This window comes from Hirsutella rhossiliensis, assembly GCF_020360975.1.
Source record: "Hirsutella rhossiliensis strain HR02 chromosome Unknown scaffold00019, whole genome shotgun sequence".
Lineage (NCBI taxonomy): Eukaryota > Fungi > Ascomycota > Sordariomycetes > Hypocreales > Ophiocordycipitaceae > Hirsutella > Hirsutella rhossiliensis.
In genome coordinates, this window is record NW_025408685.1 from 353,846 (window position 1) to 373,904 (window position 20,059).

The following is a 20,059-nucleotide window of genomic DNA, read 5'->3' on the forward strand; positions in this document are numbered from 1 at the left end:
TAGACAGCAAATCTCTACTCATTCAAGCTACCTTAGTCCCCGCGCATACCGACCCCATTGAGGTGACGAGCCTTATTGATAGCGGATGCTCTGCACGGGCATTTGCGGACCGTAGCTTGTCAAGACCCGGAATATCGTAACCCAACCAACGCCAACAAAACGAGCCCTCCTCGCCGACGGGAAACCGGCTGGCTCAATATCGGAATACTTCATTGCACCAATATTGATAGGATTGCACAATGAGCTCTGCCTATTCTTTGTTACAGACCTCTCCCCGGACACCCCTATCATCCTTGGACTCCCCTGGCTGCAACGCCACAACCCAAGCATCGACTGGTCCAGTATGTCCCTGACATTCACATCCCCATACTGTCACAACTTTTGTTGCCCCCAAGGAGTTCAGAACGCATCTGCACCGGTGCTGCCCGACCCGCCCGGCAACTACCACGACCTACCAATCCCGGGTGAACCAGCCCGACGAGTCTCGTTCGACCTACCAACCCCTGGCAAACCAGTCCGACGAGCCTTGTCCTACCAGCCTCCAATTGTCGAAGATTCAGAGGACGACCATAGCAACTGCTCCAGCACTCTCACACATCAGTCCTCAACGGTCGACGACTCAGAGGACGATACTAGCAACTGCTCAAACACTAGCGAAGATGCCCCCGTCATGACATTTGAAGCAACGCCAATATCTAGCAAGCCAGCGCGACGAGTCTCATTCTATCAGCCTCCAACAGTTGAAGACTTAGAGAATGATAGTAACGACTGTTCAACGCTGGCGAAGATGCTCCGGTTATGACATTTAAAGCAACGCTGACCCCAGGCGCAAATCACTACCGTACCTGCAACCCGAAGAATCACCAAGGCCCCGAGTGCCGAGCCCAGATGATCCCCAATCAGCCGAGAACTAAACCAGCCCCGACTCGTATGACTGCTGGCAGCCGTCATACAAAGCCACCACCAAGACCTCCGCTACCTCCACTCAGCGTGCCACTTCCAAACCCATCTCGCGACACCGCCCTAGAACCATCAGACCGACCAGACCTATCGAACATACGGCTTACAAACGCTACAAACTTCGTCCAATTCTGCCGCGACCCAACCGTTGAGGCGATGAAAATGACATGGGATGAGCTTGATCGACTGGATAGTAGTCGCCAGCAGATGAAATACCGCCTACCTGACCTCCCAGAGGAATATTATAAAATGGTAGTCCTTGGTATAAGCAGCAAAAACATGGACTTCAGCTGGAAGGAAGCAAGACAGCTCTTTCCTAATGAATTGCACGACTTTGTTGACGAATGCTACTCACCAGCCCGCCTAGCCAAGATCACAGATGCCGATATCGAAAAGTTCATGAAAGGCAAGCCGGAGCGAACAGCGGATGACGTCTTGAAGAAGCTCCGATATGGCTCCGCGACCTCTACGATGTGTTCCTACCTAAGCTCGCAGACAAACTTCCCCGCAGCGCTCATGGGACCATAAGATAGAGCTTCTGACTGGAAAAGAACCTCCGTACCAAAAGACACGCCCAATGAACCCACAGGAACTCAAAGTCATACGGAAATGGCTGGATGATAACCTGTCTAAAGGGTTCATACGGGAGTCCCGAGCCCGCTGTGCAGCACCACTACTCCTTGCCGCGAAGCCAGGAGGTGGTGTCCGGATCTGCCAGGACTACCGCGGTCTTAACAACATCACCATAAAGAACCGCTACCCACTGCCTTTGATCCGTGAGACTCTAGATGCCCTATGCAACGCCAAAGTCTATACGAAACTAGACATTATCGCCGCATTTAACAAAATCCGCATCGCCGAGGGAGATATATGGAAAACAGCCTTTATCACACGGTTTGGCTTGTTTGAAACATTGGTTATGCCGTTCGGCCTCTGCAACGCCCCAGCAACCTTCCAGAACTACATCAACCATACCTTATTCGACCTTCTGGATAAGTTCTGCACCGCCTACCTTGACGATATCTTGATATATTCAACAGATAAGAAGCAACATAGGGAACACGTCCGCGAGGTAGTCACACGACTTCGCGATGCAGGCCTCCAGATTGATATCGACAAATGCGAATTCGAAACAACTAGGACGAAATACCTTGGGCTGATCGTTACGCCTGGAGGTGTCGAGATGGACCCCGACAAGGTCTCTACAATCCTCAACTGGAAGCCACCAACAGCACTCCGCGACTTACAAAGATTCCTCGGCTTTGCAAACTTTTATCGCCGCTTTATCCGTGACTTCTCCAAGATCACCCGGCCATTAAATGACCTCCTGAAGAAGAGCACAATCTGGTCCTGGGAGGTAGAACACCAAACCGCCTTTGACCGACTGAAAGCCGCATTCTCCGTAGCACCGGTTCTAGCCTTATATGACTATAATAGGAAAACTGTACTTGAAACAGACGCCTCGGACTGGGCGTCTGGAGGAGTCTTGTCCCAGTATGATGATGAAGGCGTACTGCGACCTGTAGCCTACTTCTCGTCAAAACACTCGGCCCAGGAATGCAACTACGAGATCTACGACAAGGAACTACTGGCGATCATTAAGGCTCTGGAAGAATGGAGGCCTGAGCTTCAAGGGACCCAAGAACCCTTCGAAGTCATCACGGACCATAAGAACCTTGAATATTTCACAACAACCAAGGCTCTAAACCAACGACAAGTCCGCTGGTCCGAGTTCCTGTCAGGCTTCAACTTCCGTATTGTTTATCGACCAGGCACCAAAGCCGTCCGTCCAGATGCGCTAAGTCGAAAGCCAGAAGACCAACCCAAGCGCGCAGACACAAACGACGACCGCATTAAGAACCGCCAACGGACCATTCTGCCAGAACACATCTTTGACCCAGAGGCCCTGGCTGAACTGACTCGAGAAGTCAATGGGGAATTCGACCTCGCTGCCGCCCCGATAGACGTTATCATGCCAGCCATGGACAAACCCATCGATGAACTGGTCGATAGAGCCTACGAAAATTCAGAGATGGCCCAAGACATGCTGACGGCCCTGAGAGACGCATCAACCCACCGCCGCTGGCCCAAGAAATGGCGAAAGGAACTTCGCGTAGCAATGGCAGACTGCTCTGTCATTGGGAATCGCATATACTACCGCGAGAAGCTCTTCATACCACCCAACGATCAGGAACTAAAGACCCAGGTTATTTACCGTACGCACTCCACAGGCCCTGCAGGACACCCCGGGCGGATAAAGACAATCGATTTGGTTAGCCGAACTTACTGGTGGCCACGCATAACCCGAGACATCGAGGAATATGTTAAAGCCTGCGAGCTGTGTGATCGGGTCAAAGCCTCAAGGTCGGCACCCCCAGGATTCCTCCAACCACTGCAAGTGCCATTCCAAGCTTGGTCAGATATATCCATTGACTACATCACGCCCCTGCCAGAATGCGAGCGCCATGGCAAAACATACCAGCATGTCCTCGTTGTTGTGTGCCGATTGACAAAGATGCGCCATTTCATCCCAGTTGTAGGCCTAACAGCCGAAGAACTAGCCTCTGTCTTTATCAGCCGAGTCTATTGCCTCCATGGCACACCCGACAATGTCATCTCCGACCGCGGTTCCCAATTCATCTCCGAGTTCTGGCGCCAAGTCTCCGACCGCCTAGGAGTTCGACTCCGCCATTCTTCCGCCTTCCACCCAGAGACAGACGGACAAACGGAACGGATCAACGCAGGCATCGAACAATATCTGAGAGCATTCATGAACTTCCACCAAGACGACTGGGTCGACTGGCTCCTCTTGCCGAGTTCGCCACGAACAACGTTACATCTGAGACCACGGGAGTATCACCATTCTTCGCTAACTATGGGTTTCACCCCAAACTCGGCACTGAACCAACCAAGCCACTGCCGCCAAACCAGTCCGCAGCCCAACGGCGAGTTCCTCAAAGCAAACAACATCGCCGACCGCTTTGAGCGTATTATCACTCAGCTGAAAGCCCTTGCAACCCAAGCCGCCAGACGCTACGAGGAGAACGCCAACCTCAATCGAGAAGATGCTCCTCAGTACGCCGAAGGTCAAGAAGTCTACGTAAGCACGAAGAATATGAAGACAAACCGGCCGATGAAGAAAGGAGACGACAAGTGGGCAGGACCATTCCCAATTCTGAAAGTCTACCCTCGTTCATGCTTGCTTAAACTCCCCGAGGGAATGAAGATCTTTCCCGTGTTCCACAACTCGCTCCTACGACCGAAACCAGAAGCAAATGGTCTACCCGGCCAAGACGTTATCAACGAGGCCGAGTCAAAAAACATCCGAGGACGAGTCCTAGAACGCGATGACGAGACAGGAGAACTAGTCGAAAAATGGCTATTTGACGGGCTACTAAATAGCCGCAGAGACGTTGATGGCCTACATTACCTAGTCAAGTGGAAACACTATGACCCTACCTGGCAACCGGCTAGAGACCTCAAAGGACATAACCAAGTACTCCTCGACTTTCATAGAGTTCACCCAAACAAGCCAGGCCCCCCGGTCTGGGCAAGGAAGTAAAGGGCACAACTATATACTTTGTGCCCAGGCCGCTCTTAGTCGTTTAGGCTGTTCGAGGACGAACAGCCGTTTGGGAAGGGGGTACTGTCACGGCACCAACCTGGGTTCCGTCACGTGCATCCCTGTACTTAGTCTAGACTCTGTTCCACCTCCGTAGTTTGCCCTCCTCACAGCACAACATAGATCTTCCCTGGCATCCTAGGTCTGCCCCGTGATAGTCTTGCACTTGGCTCTTGTGCGGAAGCTGGTCGAAGAACAGGGCAGGGAGTGGTAGATTTGTATGCCTCCCTCCAGAGCTCCCCTACCCGAGCTTTAGCTCTCTCAATCCATTCATTCTTGTCGTCCCAAGTCTTCTCCATATATGTCCACTTGAGGGAAGGATTTAATACCGTCGCTGCTGAATAGACTGGCGAATCTTCCGTCAATTCGTAGTAGTCGGCTAATTTGGCCCATGTCGTCTCCATCATTGTAGCCAAGTGGGGGATGGTAGTGGCCTCCTTGGCCGCTTCAATGTGGTGCAAGAGATAGTCCATGGTTGGCAGAACGTCAGAGATGGAATTGCCGGTGCCTTCGTTGGCCATTGTAGCGTCGTGAAAAGGTTCGAGAAATTTGTGAATTTCAGCCAGAGTAACCCAGTCAGAGGAAGTCAGAGCATCGTCTTGCAGGGCAGGCTCTTGAGCACAAAATATGGTGATGCCTTGACGGACTTTTGTTCTAAGGGCCCACTCAACCATGCTATGCCACGAATTCCAACGAGTGTCATTGTCGCGCCGTAGCCGTAGACCGTCAGTGAGACCAGTGAATGTCTGAAGTCGCTGGGAGTCCAGGTGATGTAGACCACGATATTATGCAATTTGCCTATCGCCCCTCGCTTTCTCCATTGCTTAACTTCGTCGTCGGACGGTCCGTGGTAGGAATCTGCTGTGGGTGGTCGCTTTCCTATGAGGAACTCCATCACGGCCAGGTTAATGATGTGGCCGAAACAGCGAAGTCGGTGAGGAAGAGGATCGTAGAAAACTTCGAACTCGTGCTCCAAGTCGTCGGAGACTTTGTCGATCATGGTATTCATGTTGGTGGCATTATCCATCATAAAGTATCCAACTTTGTCGCTATTCCATATTCTCGTATGAACTCCATGATGGCTTCTGCCATGTTCTCGCCGCTGTGCTGTCCTTCCAATTCTTTTATCCTCACCACCAGGGACTGCAGACCATGATCTTCGGTAACGAATTGAACTGTAAACCCTATTACGCCCAAACAATTCGGCGATGTCCAATTGTCTGGAACAATGTGGATTGACGAGAGAGCATTCTGCAGAGCTCGCTTTACAAACTCCTTTTTGTTGTCGTAGCCCCATTGTAAGTCATTTTTAACCGTGTCGCCGGACCTCGGGAGGATCATCGGCGGCCGGACGGATATACCGGATAAAGTCGCGAAAGGCCGGCTGCTCAACATGAGCAAATGAGAGGCTGCAGGCTACTGTATAACGGCAGTACAGTTCGCGGAGAGTCGCTTGGTCTAGGGCATCTACCTCTGCGGTCGCCTTGCGTTTCTTGGTGGAGACCAAAGTTCCATTGGCCAGGAATGCGGTGATGTCTCCGAGGCGACTTTGCGTCACTTCCCGCCTGGTCTCCTGCCGCCCAGAAATAATGATATTGTGCTCCTTTCGCAAATGATTGACGATGGCGGACGACCCACCACAGTAATTGTATTTCTTCGCTCTTTTCTTGTCGAAGCAGGGCTGGCAATGCCACCATTTCGTTCCATTGGAATCAACCCAAGCTGCCGGAATACTCCTACCTTCTTCTCTTCGACAATACTGCCAAATAGGAGACGTCTTTCGGCGGTAGACGCTAAGGACAGGCGAAGAGGATGGTGCCGGTGACGGGAAGCCGCTGTCCCACTAATAAGGTCAGAATCATCTATATAGGTGCCAGCCTCGGGTGATCCACGATGGAGGACATGATCCTCTAGGGAATGCACTAGACCATAAGAGTGGCGATCATGGGAATCTGGCGGAGAGCAGGATTGGTGGGATAAACCGGATTGTTTGTGGCAGCTCCGGTCAGATCATTCTGTGGTGGACAACTTCCTCTTTTGACCACCCTAGGAAGTCCTAGTGATTTGGTTTGGACCACAGAATCCAATTAATTTGAGTTTGCCGGCCAATGATCGGTCATATCCCTTTAGCGTCGGCGCACAACGAAACTTTACATCGTCGCGAATTGTTCCGTACGTGCTCGCTTCGCGCTCGTCTCGCGCTCATCTCGTGCCAGCCAAGCGACACGCCCCAGTGTTCCTAACGTCGGCATCCAATTTGCGTACGCAACGGCGGTGGAGATCCTCAGTTGAGCCTCGACGAGAAGAGCATCAGAAGGCTTGCGGTGCATCGACCTATGAAGCTAATGATTGGTGTAGCTGGGGCCGTAGAAGTGTGGCCGAGGCTCAATCTGCGCTTTGGACTGTAACCCGACTGACAAACTTGAACAAATTGGCAGGGCAACATCCGGTATAATGGGTTTTCTCGACCAGAAACGATAACTTAGCAACATGTTTTGATAGCATAATAAAGTCAATAACAGGCGGAAGCTCTTAGCAAAGCTTGTGTTTAGACGCTTACCAGTATGCTTAATTACAACGGAAAGAAGCGAATGTATTGGCATCTCAACTGCTTCGCATAAATATTGACGAGCCAGCCTGCCTCCTACCCTAGAGATGACAGATAGGTTAGAGGCTACCTGGCACCCCGCCTTTATACGGTGACATAACGGGTATATCATAACTCCCCGACCGGGGTTCCGCCACTTGGATAATACGCACTTCGTCTTACAGGTTATACATGTTTTTCGTTGGAAATCAATCCGAAACCCTATTTCAAGGTAGTAAAATCCGGGTTGCTGGTAATCATGGGGCGCACTAATAGTGCAACTATTAGTCTGGACCCTTGCACTGAACTACCCGTTCAGTTTGGGCAAGCTACACTGAACCACCAGTGTGGTGTGAGAAACGCACACTACACTAATAGTGCGGCACTAATAGTGTAAACCACAGTGTGCACTAATAGTCCTCTTAATGGTCCACACTATTAGGAGCGCTGTCAGGGAGATCCGCACGAAAATCGAGAAATTCGACCACCTACCCTAAAACACGTATAACATAGATGAAAAGGGATTTCTCTTCGATATGATCATTCGAACAAAGAGAGAATTTCCTCTCAGTATCAAAAAGCAAGGCAAATTGCTCGGGGCATAGCAAAATGGCAATCAATCCTCGATTACGTTCCAGGCGTGCGTCAGCCAAGAGATGACATCGCTGCCCCCATTCCTCATCCACCAAGGCAAGCTAGGACAAATCCTGGACTTTTGGTTCGCAAAATACTGACCCAGATCATCAATAAGTACTTTTACCACGCCAGGAATGAGGTGGACGAATCACAATCTTGGAAAAGAGCAGCTCATCGGTACGTCCGACCTGTTTACCAAGGCGAAAGCTCGAAACGGTCGTACTTATCGCCTTCTAACTATCAATAACCACTTAACCGTGTGAATAGGGACATTATGGAGTGGTATGATCGGCACCGGATGATCGTTGCGGTGTTTCCCCCTCATTCCATGCATCGGCTGCAGCCCTTGATGTATCGCTATTCAGCCTCTCTCAACGGCGAATACACACCAGCTTATCCAGCATACAGCAAAAACACTACGCTTTATTGGCTTATTGAAACGCGAGCTCTAGACTGCATTTTGGAACGCGTTTAAGGAATTAGTCGACAAATCGTCTATCGATGCTGGCCGCAACAGCCGAAAGCTGAGCAGCACTCTCGAAAGCCCTCAATCTGAGTTTGAACTGCTTTGATATGAGAGCCAAAGTCTGCACAGGACAGATAGCCACAAGCAGCTGCGCATACAGGGTGGTAAGGCTCCAAAAGATGATCTCTTAGGCTGTTGATGCGTTTTTGCGTGTCCCTACGCACACTGGAGCGTTGGGCACGGCACCAAGCATCAAGGACACCGGCTGCCGCACGCACAGCCATGTGAACAGGCAGCCGTGTGAACAGGCAGCCGTGTGAAACAGGCAGCCGTGTGAAACAGGCAGCCGTGTGAACAGGCATCGGTATGTGGCTGCCTTGTAAACCGGCCGGATCACCTAGATAGTCCGACCTGGCTGCCTCCTACATAAGGATGAGGCAGTCATAGCTTAGTTGGAGAGACATCGATCCCACTTCATCTCATCCATATGCAAAATGCATCAGCTGTGCAAATCCTAGTGCAGATGGGTGTTTAGCTCTGCAAAAGTGGCTCAAGCTCGCCTCAAAATGATTGTGACAGGACCGCAAAAGAAATAGAAGGCTTTGAAGAAGAAGGCTGAAAAGTTTCAGCGATAGCGGAAGGCGGCGGAGCAAAATCTCTCTCTCTAAAGAAGAGGAAGCAAAGAGAGGCGGGAAAGGGGAGAAAACGACAGATAACGGAAGCCAGAACGTAAAATAAGGAGATAAATCGGCATTCTAGATAAGAGTCCAAGCTTTTAAATATGAAAATGCCACTCGAAATGCAGAATGAGCGGCGGGTGGCTTCTGAGGGTCGCGAGAGGAATCAGGATGTTCACGCCGCAAAAATCGTCACGCTTCAACTCATACACGAGCGGACGGTAGCATCGCAGGCACCAAACCCACTAGAATACGACACAAATGACAAGGCAAAGATCAGTTCAAACCGTATAGCTTGTCCGAAAAGGCCCTCTTTCGCTGTTGAGAGTGAGCGGGAGATGGTGTGTCACACAACAAGAGGCACGGACAGTATGGATGACTGAGCAACGATCGGGAAGGAGATCCCCTGTGAATCGGGCAACGAAAGACTCTTAATTCTCTATCTAAGTGATGGTGAAAAGTTGGCTTCTTATACTTGTGATTTTGGGCTGAGTGGCGATGTTGCCACCCAGGCAGCATAGATGACGACGTCACCTAGAAGGTTCGAATCCATCACTAATATGGCATTACGAACTGCTTGCTGCCTGTTAGGCAGCACAGTGAATGAGCGTTCCGATCTTGACATGGTGGGTGCATTTCGGGGACTTGCGCGATCGGGGCGTAACAGAAGAGGACAAGGGTGGCTGAATGACTACAAAATAAATTGAGTGGCATCTATTAGCATTATTAATTGCTCGAATGGGATTTTAGAACAATTCAAATAGTATTCGTGGAGTTATTCTCAGTTCTTTGCTGGAATGCAATGATACGTATGTATGTGTATTTCACCCGGAGGATTTCTCCTATAGGGCCTAGACGTAAAAGCTACTGACATTTCAATACATTAATGCATAACACCTTAAGCCCCACGGATGCAATGATAGGTAGGTAGGTAGGATTTATTTCGCCCGGAGGGAGGTCCCTATAAGGCCTTTACACTGTCTAGAGTACAGTTCAACACGTTTGTTCCTTGACTCCCCAAGCCCCACAGATCATCTTACGCTGCGCCAACCATTCCACTGTTCGCTCCATGACAGACCTGCTTGAAGGTCAATTTCTCCAAGTGTTCAGCATCCTATTCCCAGCAACTGAAGCGCGATGTGTCGAAGTTGAAGCGTGGTTGTGTTAGTCATTGATGGTGGTTGGTACGCCGATTGTGTCTTCTCATGACGCTGTTCCCTGTTGACGGGCGGGAACCCGGGTGTGCCCTGTTTCACCAGGGGGTGCCTCCAGCCGGCTTCGAACCGACCCCTCTGCGACGCAGAGGCTCCAGACGTGTCACCACTACGCCATGGAGGCGATGCAATGATACTTTTTATTATTAATATATTCCGCCATTGACGATAGTCAGAGGCACTGCGTCAGACTCGCTAAGCCTAATCTAGAGCTGTCCAATACTCGGTTCCGAGCCCAAGGAATTCGTCCCGATCTAATCCCTGAATTTCTCTTACATCCTTCAATCCGTCTCTTGCTCACTTGACCTGTCCCTTTCCAATTCTGGAGCCTGTCTGATGAGGTACAGACCACTCTCCTCCGCCGCATTTGACGAAGAGTCCACCTGCCTTTAGCCGTCCGGTGTAGCTAACCTACCAGCTGTGGGGCAACCACAGGTATAGGTAGAGGGTTTGTGCTGAAAAGAAAGGTTAAGACAGAGGATGTATGTTAGTAGGGTGACGGTCGTAACTTGGCGAGTTCCCGGCGATATACCGGGCACCCAGGATCTGTAGCCTTGTGTGCTCCTTTTCCACCGCACGCTGCACACTTAAAAACGTCCGAGGTGCAAGTCGACGCAGAATGGCCCGGTTGGGCGCACTGTCCACAGATCGGAGCTGGCGCCTTGCAGCGATAATGCAAGTGTCCGTAGAGGTGGCAACGGTAGCATCTCGCTGGTTGAAGTCCCTGAACAAATGGTCGCGTGTATGCACACTCGCCATTCGCCATCTCAACCGTTCGTTGTGCAAGCAACCTGTCCACCTCCTCTTTCTTATCCAGGTGTACCACCAGAGAGCGGTATTCCTTGTCGACAGACGCTGTCCCGAGCCATCGCATCTTGTGCACTTTCACCCCGTTCATCCGCTCAAACACGGCGCATCCGATATCATCCGTCGCAACCCCACGATGGGCTCTATCAACCCGTAGAGGGTACCACTGTTCCCCATATAGCGTTCCCTTGTCGAAGTGTGTCTTTATCCAGGTGTCGTTCTGCCGTACTTTATCGACGTCCGTCTCTCGAAAGAGAAGCCGAAAACGCCCTTTTCCTTAGAATTGACGCCCAGACAGGTCACACCAACTTCTCGAGGGCAGCGTTCGCGCGCCGACGAATAGTCCCGGCGTTGCCTTCCTTTATGTCGCTGTCTAGGACCCGACTCACGTCAAGCCAATGCCAGGCAGTGGCCCTGGGACCGGAGAGGTGGTGGCGAAAGTGGCAGGTGCTGTTGCTGTTGCTGATGAGGCGCACTTGGAGTGGCGGACTCCGGAGGGCTAGCGACGCGTGGGAAGAGCTCGTTTCGAATGAACTCTTCCAGAGACTCGACGCGTTTCTCCGCCCTTTCGGCCCGCTCCTCGACGCGTTTCAGGAGAGCTTCGATTCGCGCCAATGAATCCTCGTTGGCATTGGGGTCGGCATTCGTCGGTTTCGCTTTCGGGACGGCGGATTTCTTTCGTGATGGGCGCGGTTCAGGGTCGAATTGCAGCGTCGGTTTCAGAGGGCGACCGCGGGCGCTGGTCCTTGTCGCGTCGGCCGCGCTTGTCGAATTGGCCACGATGCTACAGGCCACATTGTCGTTCGTACCGTCTTCCTCGTCATCGAGCAACTCGAATTGGTTCGAGTTGCGCTTGGTGCTGTTCTTGCTCTTCCGCGGCATTGTTTTCGAGGCGGGCTGTTCATGCAATGATACCAAAATCCGGCGAATCGCCAGATCCGGCAGATCACCGGGAAATCCCTTAAACCCCATTTGGAAGAGAGCCCCACCAAAATTTGGCGCGGCGCGTTCCCAACGCCGTGGCCGCCGCGGCTGCCGCCTGGTCGCATTCAATCAGCATTTAATTATCACCAACGCTGGAAGCTGCGTTCCTTGGAGTCGTTCAAATATATCAATACGCCCGGCCCGACCTATTTTCCGATATATATACAATGTGCACACCTTTGACTACCGCCCGTGAGATCAATCAACGCCGTGACTATGACTGTGACGGTGCCGGAGGATCCGTCTGACGCGGCGGAGGACGAGGCACGTAAGGGACGAACGTATGCCCGGCCTGCCTACCAAAATTGTATGGCGCCGTGTCCCTCTGATCCCCTGGCTGTCGGGCAGGCTCCCTTGCCGTCCCTTGCGACTGTACCGGCGGCTGTGCCCACAGGCAGCTATCGTGATGTCCCTGTGCCGAGGGGGGCGGCCCCTGCTGCCACTGTGAGGGCGTAGGTGGCATCGGGTAGACGTACGATGCCGCCGGCGGCGCCTGTGTGTATACAGGCACATGTGTTGTAGGCGGTGGCATTACGTAGTACCCCTGTGAGCCCGGCGGCGCCTGTGGAAGTGAGGGCATCGTCTGTTTGTATTCATGTTGCGATCGGTCGAATTCATCGTGACGGTTGTGCGGTAGGCGGCGGCGGCGGTGGCGGCGTTGGTGTGGTGTGCTGAATAGTTGGTGATAGCTTCAAAACGATGGCTTCAAAACGAACGAACGTGTGTGAGAGGTGGCCTCGGGCGCCGGCGGCAAGCCGCGGCGGCCACGGCGTTGGGAACGCGCCGCGCCAAATTTTGGTGGGGCTCTCTTCCAAATGGGGTTTAAGTCGGAGTGCATGTTTGAAAATCAGGGGAATGTGCAACTAAAGGAGGAATTGAGGTACTTTGGCGTCACTGCAATTTTGGCTTGTCGGCTAGGTATCGACTTTTCCCGGTCGCTTATCTTTTCCTCGGTCGCCCGCCCCCCCCTCCCAGAGGAGGGGGATGGGGGACGAATTTTAGTCCCCCCTAGTACCCGTTGGCGGGGCCCTTCGGGTGCCAACTAGGGGGGCAAGCTGGGCCCCGCCAACGGGTAATCCGACCAAGAAAAAGCTAGCCCCGCAGGGCTGGCCCTTCTGCGCCCGCATCCGCCTCCACGCCATGCCCTACATGAGACGACCGTCGATTCTGCGGCACCAATAAGCCCGCCGTGTGAGATAGGTAGTACACCCTTCAGGCTCCACGTAGCTACTAAGAGATGAGGCCTTGAATCAAACGCAGCCCCGCGGCAGGGAAAGAGAAAGAGGACCAGCGTCCAAAGACGCAAATCCGAGGGGAAACCTACAGTTAGAAGAGACGACAAGAAGTTGAACAAAGGCATTGTGTGCTGGAGGACACAAGAGAGGCTTATAGGGGGCGCGATCTATGACGAAAAATAGCAAACTCATGCTGAATTCCTGTGCCCGCATGAGTTGAAGTGCGAATATACAAGCCGGCTAACTCGATTCGGCAGGAGCAGCACAAGGACGTCAGTGCGCACATGCCCAGTGACTTAGTCTGGTCACGAAAAATCAAGCCACGTGTTGTTCAGATGACATGTTCGAACAATTGAACATCAAATCTGCTTCGCGACAAGTCTAAACCGAAAAAGCAACCTCATGTCCCCCTAATATTTGGCTGGAAACTATGGAAGTGGCTTAAGACAACCGAATTTTCAGGGTATTGGTATCATATTAAAAGCATGCGAGCGGGGTGTGAAGATGTCATGGTGGATAAAAAGCATATTCACCTCTAAAAGGAGTACTCGTGCCCGCCCCTCACGCCAAAACGAATCCCAAAAAAGTGGAGTCAGGCACGCGCATGTATTATGTAATGTTTTTATGTCCGCCGTGCAAGGACCCCGGCGATAGTTAGCACAACAACTATCGGGTAGCCGTTGGACATGAGAAGTGCTCTATGCACGACCGCATATCTCCTGCCCATGCTCTATGTCGTCTCAATGGGAATTGCAGCTCCAGAACGGTAGTTATTGAGAATCCCAAGCCGTCAACATGACATATATCGACAGTACGTGGGCGGGACTTCTGTGGTACGTGTGTGCTTGGTAGGGGAACATGCAAAAGAAAGTCTTTTCGCAGACGGTCTCGACCGTGAAAGGACACCAGGTATACCTAAATTTGGCCTGCCTATGCTGGGGTGATGTGCCACGTTGTGACCGACTGCCGAAAGCTGCAGGGCTGAATGTGCTTCATTGGTGGATCCTTTGTCAATCTTGGACTCGCGCTTCTCTACTCCGTATTATCCGGTTCCTAGCCACCTGCCGAGGCCAAATTGTACACTATCGATTTTATTTATTTATCTTTGGATCGAGGGCCCTCGTAAATAACTCCGGGAAACTGGCATTCCGGCTCTTGGTTGGCCGGCTTGGAAGCAAGGGGATATGATAGAGGGTAGGTGCGTGCATGCGTCTCATGGCGACTTGGTCTCTTTGCCTGGTTTCTTGACGATGCAGATGCAGCAGTCATGGCAGCACGTACTTGGTACAAAATTACACTCTCCCCCCGTTTTCGCTCCCCTCCATTCGTCATTTATTAATGTCAAAGACTACCCCTACACTGCTGCTTTTTTTACACCCTCGCCTCGCAGTCCATCAATCCATCCATCTGACAAACCCCCCAAACAACATTCAAGCGAGGCCACGGCCAAGTCAGGGTCGCCAACCATGGAGGCAAAGGGGGCGCCGCTCGTCGGTCAGATCTTTAGCGTACTGCTATCCTTGGCCTCCACCACCGTCTTAACGCTGTTCCTTAGTATGTTTCCTTGGACCTTTATTCTTGAATCATCGCCCAACGCCCCCCAACACCGAAGCCAGTGGAACTGACTGGGGTTTCATTATAGTGCAAAGAACTCTCGCCATTAAAGCCTGGAGTCGTCTCCCGCTTGTGGTGTGGCGTACGTTTTAATACCCCAATATCTTTTACGCATGGCTAGCTGACGACTGCTCGGGCGGCTGGCAACAAGGGTAGTCGTCTTCGCCATATATATCGATTCATATATGTTTGTCATCGCCACGGCAATTTTGCAGCACTCTGTTGGCGTCAACTCCAGCTTGTCAACCTGCCAAGGCGCCATTCTGCTGTGCCTGGTGTGTTATGTCACCACTAAGGTATGTTTTGTCTTGTTGCCGGCTCTCTTGGGTCCTTCTCTAACCACGCCGACAAACGTCTAGATTGTAAGCCTCTCTGCGTGTCAACCGGCTCCACCACGTCGCATAAACTAAAGCAAAAGAGTGGCGTCTAGTTGATATATCTCTTCTTGGTTGAAAAGGCGGTAAGTGCACCATCTCATGTATCGATTATTGGACCGGCTAGCTGACGAGTCTCGATGCTAGCACGTTATTCGCGGCACTCGAAAACCGAGGATGCAATCCAAGCTATACATTTTCAACTCTTTTGGCATGCTGGGCGTTTACGTCGTCGTTGCTCTGCTCAACTTTATCTTGTTGGTTGGCCATTCTCCCGTCGCTGGCTCCAGTTCCTTGGCCAGGTTTGTGACCAATCTGCAGTCGCATCGCCAAGATAGAACACGGAATCTGTATCATCGGCATGAAGGGTCTGGCGATGATCCCCCTTATTTCCTTTGACACGGTTGTCAACGTTTATCTGACGTCCATGTTCATCATCCCCCTGAGAAGTAAGAGTAACCCCCAGAGGCATTCCGGAATATACGAGCATCAAGTTTGACATTCCATGTTCCTGCAGGGCTCCATTCATTCAAGGCAATGTCGCGCAGCCTAGCTAATGCGCGTCTGCGGAGGGTGGCTTTCCGTACCTTTTTCGGCGCTTCGGCTACCTTGATTAGCAGCATAGTGTGGGTAACCGACAAAGCATCATTGGGGACAGCTGAGTGATACGACCTTAGTAACCTCACGGTCCTCATGGCCCTAAACGGGGAGCCGGGGTGGGTGTGTCTGATGTGTTGCAATGGCGATAGTTGGTTTCCCTCTCTCACTGAACTCTTTCCTCTTCAACTGTCATGGATCTGACATTGTCACCCAGTCCTCTTCTCGGCCATAATCATCCAGTGGGTCACAAACGAGGACAACGCTGGGACTATGTCAGGCTCGTCAAACGGACATGGAGTCATGGTGCCCTGCGACGCCGAGACGCCGTGTAACTTGCAGCCGACACAGTCATCGACAGAACGAGACTCCATCTTTGACACGGGGAGATCCTCTGCCACCCGTGGCGCTGCCGCCGACCTGGATAACAAGACGCCGTCTGGCGTCGTCGTGACAACGACTATCAGACATGAGCGCGGGCTGGGCGTGGCGAATGGCAGAATCAAGGATAGAGAAGCACGGGTAGAGTATGACTTCCTCGGCCGTGAGCATTGTGCTGGTCCGCAGACAAGCATTATAGGCGGGCAGTTAGGCAGACATGGCAGACTGGCGTCGCCATACCCACAGGGCGGGCACGAATAGCTGGGATAAAATACTGCGCCACACCTTGCACTTTAGGGCTGTGGTGCAAGGCGTACAATCAGCCGAAGGCTGCGAGTCTGGCTATCAGTCAAGCAGTCACCGAACAATCAGTACAGTATCTACAATCATGCTGTCACGCGCTAGGAGAAGGAATACCTCTGAGATGTCTCGGAGTAGGCCGTCAGGAAACGGAGGATGCTATCATATAAGAAGGGTGCCTATTCTCGGGATTTATGGGATCTTCAGAGATCAATGAATTGAATGATTGACCCCCGTTCTTCACTCTCTGTTTAGTTGTGTGCGCCTTACATCCATGGTGGGCGGCATCTGAGGCGCGTTCACTGCACGGCTATCTGCTTGCGCCACTCCCGACATGGGAGACTGTGTACTGGGAAAGTGACGAACCACGACTGACTCTTCACCGATCTTGCTATAATTGTCGAGAAGAAGGTCCGAACGAGTTGAGGTCTCTAGGTCTCTCTAGGTAATACAGCTTGAAACCAGGTAAGAAGGGAAGTCTGCAGACTGTTATTTCTTCTTCCTAGACCACTGAGGGGTCCGGAGGATCTCCTATTCGAACGGGATCCTCCAAGGAGTCCGGTATATCTTTTACTGGCTCGGGGACCTCAAGAAATTGAACTATCGACCTAATAGCTTGCAAAGCTATTGATCGGGGAGATCGAGCTGAATGTGCTGACGTAGATGGCTTACGCGGCCTTCAGTGAGAGGCAAGGAGTGCCCTCTTCCTGATAGAATGTATATTATACCTGAAAATGGGATATCAACTTGGGAGAAACTTGGAGGGATATAAAAGGGGCTGTTTGGACGGGAAAGGAGGCAACCGGGGGGAGAGCAATCAACACATGCACATCACCGACTATCAGATCATCTGAGAATCTACCTACGAAAAAGTCCCTTTATGTGGGAATGTATTAGTCTATTGTACTCATCTAGCTAGCTTACGTACACAGTCACGTGTGCTGCTGAGGACGGCTGAGGCCACATAACTAGCATCGTGGCCTCCTCCCCCTTTTCGATAGACAATCCTCATAGCATAATACGACACACCGGTTGAACGACGTTCCCAGTTTGTCTCATGCTCGAGCCCTGCCAACACTGATCAGTGATTGCAGTGACAATCACAGACAGCTAGGACAGAAGAGACAAATCGCTAACCTTCAAGATCGGCTGCAAGGCATCGGTTAAGGAAGGTTATTTGTGCTAAGTGGCTATCTCAGACTGCAAGGCATCTGGGAGAACCTACCAAGCTATTAATCGGCTGCAAGGCATCGATTAGTAGTGCGACCACATCGCCTAGCGACTTCTATTATCGGCTGCAAGGCATCGATCAACAGTTGTTACTAGACCCGACAAAGACGTATTTCGACAGCCAGATACGACTCCATCGTCTCATTCACTTGATCAACGATGACCCCGACCGACCGAGCTACGACTCCGAACGAGAGCGCCCAGCTCGAACAATTGAGCGAACGGATGCAAGGACTAGCTATCCAGACATCCGTATACGATAAAGTTGATGTTACCCTTTGGGGACAAGACATCAAACCTGACGAGGAAGATGAGATCGCAGTTACGACGTACGCCGCTAGGTTCATGTCCAATGCCCAATTCGAACGCCTAGAAGGAGACGACATCCTTGACCATTTTCAACAACACTTCGAAGGCTGGAACCAAGACATATGGAACCGGGTACATATGGACTACAAGAGAGCCCTTAGATTACTTCTAAGGAGACGTGGCATCTATACAGGACGGAAAAATGGCCCTTTTGCACCCCAATTCATCATGTTGCAAACTGCGGAGGACCGACCTGCATGGCCAGAACGAGAGTACATGGAGACCGATTTTGACATTGGGACAACCGCTCATAAGTTACGAGCAGCAGGATCAAAGGCTCTAACTTCTCCCCGAGGACCCCAATCGCCGCCGGTAGCAACATCTCGTTACGATCTTAACGAACAACAGCCCATTAAGACCTTAACGAAGCCACCTGCCCAGGAACCCATCACTGAGGCACTACCGATAACAACATCACCTCCCGACTTCCGCTCCGACCCAAGATGCCCTTGACCCAACCTCTCTTACAGTTCATCCGACAACACACCGCTTTAAGCACCCGAACTCGTCCAACCCGTCCACCCCCAACCCGAACTATTATCCGAGCCTATGTCCCTCGAGGCATACACAAAACTCCCACCGGATGATATCCCGAACGCCACCGTCGATGGCGACACACAGCAGAAATTCATGAAACTCTGGGACAAGGACAAGAACTACACAGGAGAGCCGTACGACCTCCTCGATGACAAGATCCGAATCTTTATGAGTATCTGCTACAACATCCAAGTGAAACCGTCACAATTTCACGCCCTTTTCCCCCGAATCCTCGCCGGAAGAGCACAAACGTTCTACATTGACAAGATCGAATGGACTACCACGTTTAGGAAGGCATACGACAGCATCAAACAACACTTTGACACGGAAGTTAACCACGTCCATTACTATACAGATTGGACCACAACCACTTTCAACTCGATTCGTGCCCAAGATGCTTCCAAATCCCTCCATGAAGTCCTTCAACTACTCTTCGATAAGCTACAACTCTGTCAGAGAGCCCTTGGCCCTGACTACGCAGGAAACATTCCACTGCGTACTACGCTTATCATCGCATGCCGTGGTGTACCCGAACTTGAACACGCCCTCTTCAAACCTGCAGCAAAGATCGAGACCCTCTTTGCAGATCTACGATCTTCCGTTGAGACCCACCTTGCCCGACAGACAAACCCTCAGTACTTGCAAAGCCCTGACGGATCATTTGGACCAACGAATCCGAACAATCAGTACTACCTCGATCGCCGATACCATAACAACCGCGTACGAGGAAGATACGGATACTCAGGACAATGACCCAATCGCGGATATGGACAAGGCTACAACCGTGAAAGCTACAGGCCCTCAAGCCATAGCAACTACACCCCTAGCCACACCAATCGCAATTGGACCAAAAAGTGCTTTGTTTGTGGACAAGAAGGTTGCTGGTCAACCAAACACTCTGCAGAAGAACGACAAGAGGCCAAGGACCAATATGTCGCACGTTGTCAATTCACAGGCATACAACCTCCAAACTTCATAGCCTATCTTATAGACTACGAAGGTCATGAGCTTGATGAACTCACTACCGACGACATATGAGAAGAACCTGATAATAGCACCAACGATCACCAAGAACAGTGAACAGTGTTCCTGCCTCACAATTTGTCATTGAAGACCGCTATTCTAAGGACAAATTCTAAGGCATCATGATTGACACAGGTGCAGCCAAAAGTCTCTACAGCTGGTCATTCCCAGTACATTGCTTTACAGCGAGAAGACCCAAATGTAGCCCTAGACAGCTCGACATCCGGCCAGGCTACCATCAAATTCGGCAACGGCGAAGCCATTCACGCAATCGGCTCAATCGCCCTCAAAACACCCGTCGGAAGGATAACGTTCCACATCCTTCAGACCCCTACCCCTTTCTTGCTTTCTTTGGCTGATCTGGACCGTCTTGGTATCTATTTCGACAATATCACAGCAACCACAAAAGAAGAAAAATTGCCAGTGTGGGAAGAATTCGTCAAGAT

At 51.5% G+C, this 20,059-nt stretch overlaps 4 protein-coding genes across 4 annotated transcripts; 3 read left to right on the top strand and 1 right to left on the bottom strand.

Annotated features, from left to right (window-relative positions):
• Nucleotides 1–1,239: 1,239 nt before the first annotated feature.
• On the top strand, nt 1,240–4,301 carry HRG_11185 (reverse transcriptase (RNA-dependent DNA polymerase) domain-containing protein; the record flags this gene model as incomplete). The annotated part of the gene is made up of 7 exons (XM_044869655.1): nt 1,240–1,392; nt 1,472–3,176; nt 3,522–3,637; nt 3,778–3,839; nt 3,892–4,060; nt 4,143–4,151; nt 4,230–4,301. The coding sequence occupies 7 exons, from the start codon at nt 1,240–1,242 to the stop codon at nt 4,299–4,301; spliced, it is 2,286 nt and encodes a 761-aa protein (XP_044715208.1).
• Nucleotides 4,302–11,359: 7,058 nt separating this feature from the next.
• On the bottom strand, nt 11,360–11,851 carry HRG_11186 (uncharacterized protein; the record flags this gene model as incomplete). Its single annotated transcript, XM_044869656.1, has 1 exon — nt 11,360–11,851. One exon carries the CDS (start codon nt 11,849–11,851, stop codon nt 11,360–11,362), a length of 492 nt encoding a protein of 163 aa, XP_044715209.1.
• Nucleotides 11,852–17,843: 5,992 nt separating this feature from the next.
• Nucleotides 17,844–18,506, top strand: HRG_11187 (uncharacterized protein; the record flags this gene model as incomplete). Its single annotated transcript, XM_044869657.1, has 1 exon — nt 17,844–18,506. The coding sequence occupies one exon, from the start codon at nt 17,844–17,846 to the stop codon at nt 18,504–18,506; it is 663 nt and encodes a 220-aa protein (XP_044715210.1).
• Nucleotides 18,507–18,602: 96 nt separating this feature from the next.
• HRG_11188 (uncharacterized protein) lies at nt 18,603–19,569 on the top strand (the record flags this gene model as incomplete). The annotated part of the gene is made up of 2 exons (XM_044869658.1): nt 18,603–19,310; nt 19,366–19,569. 2 exons carry the CDS (start codon nt 18,603–18,605, stop codon nt 19,567–19,569), a joined length of 912 nt encoding a protein of 303 aa, XP_044715211.1.
• Between the last annotated feature and the right edge of the window lie 490 nt (nt 19,570–20,059).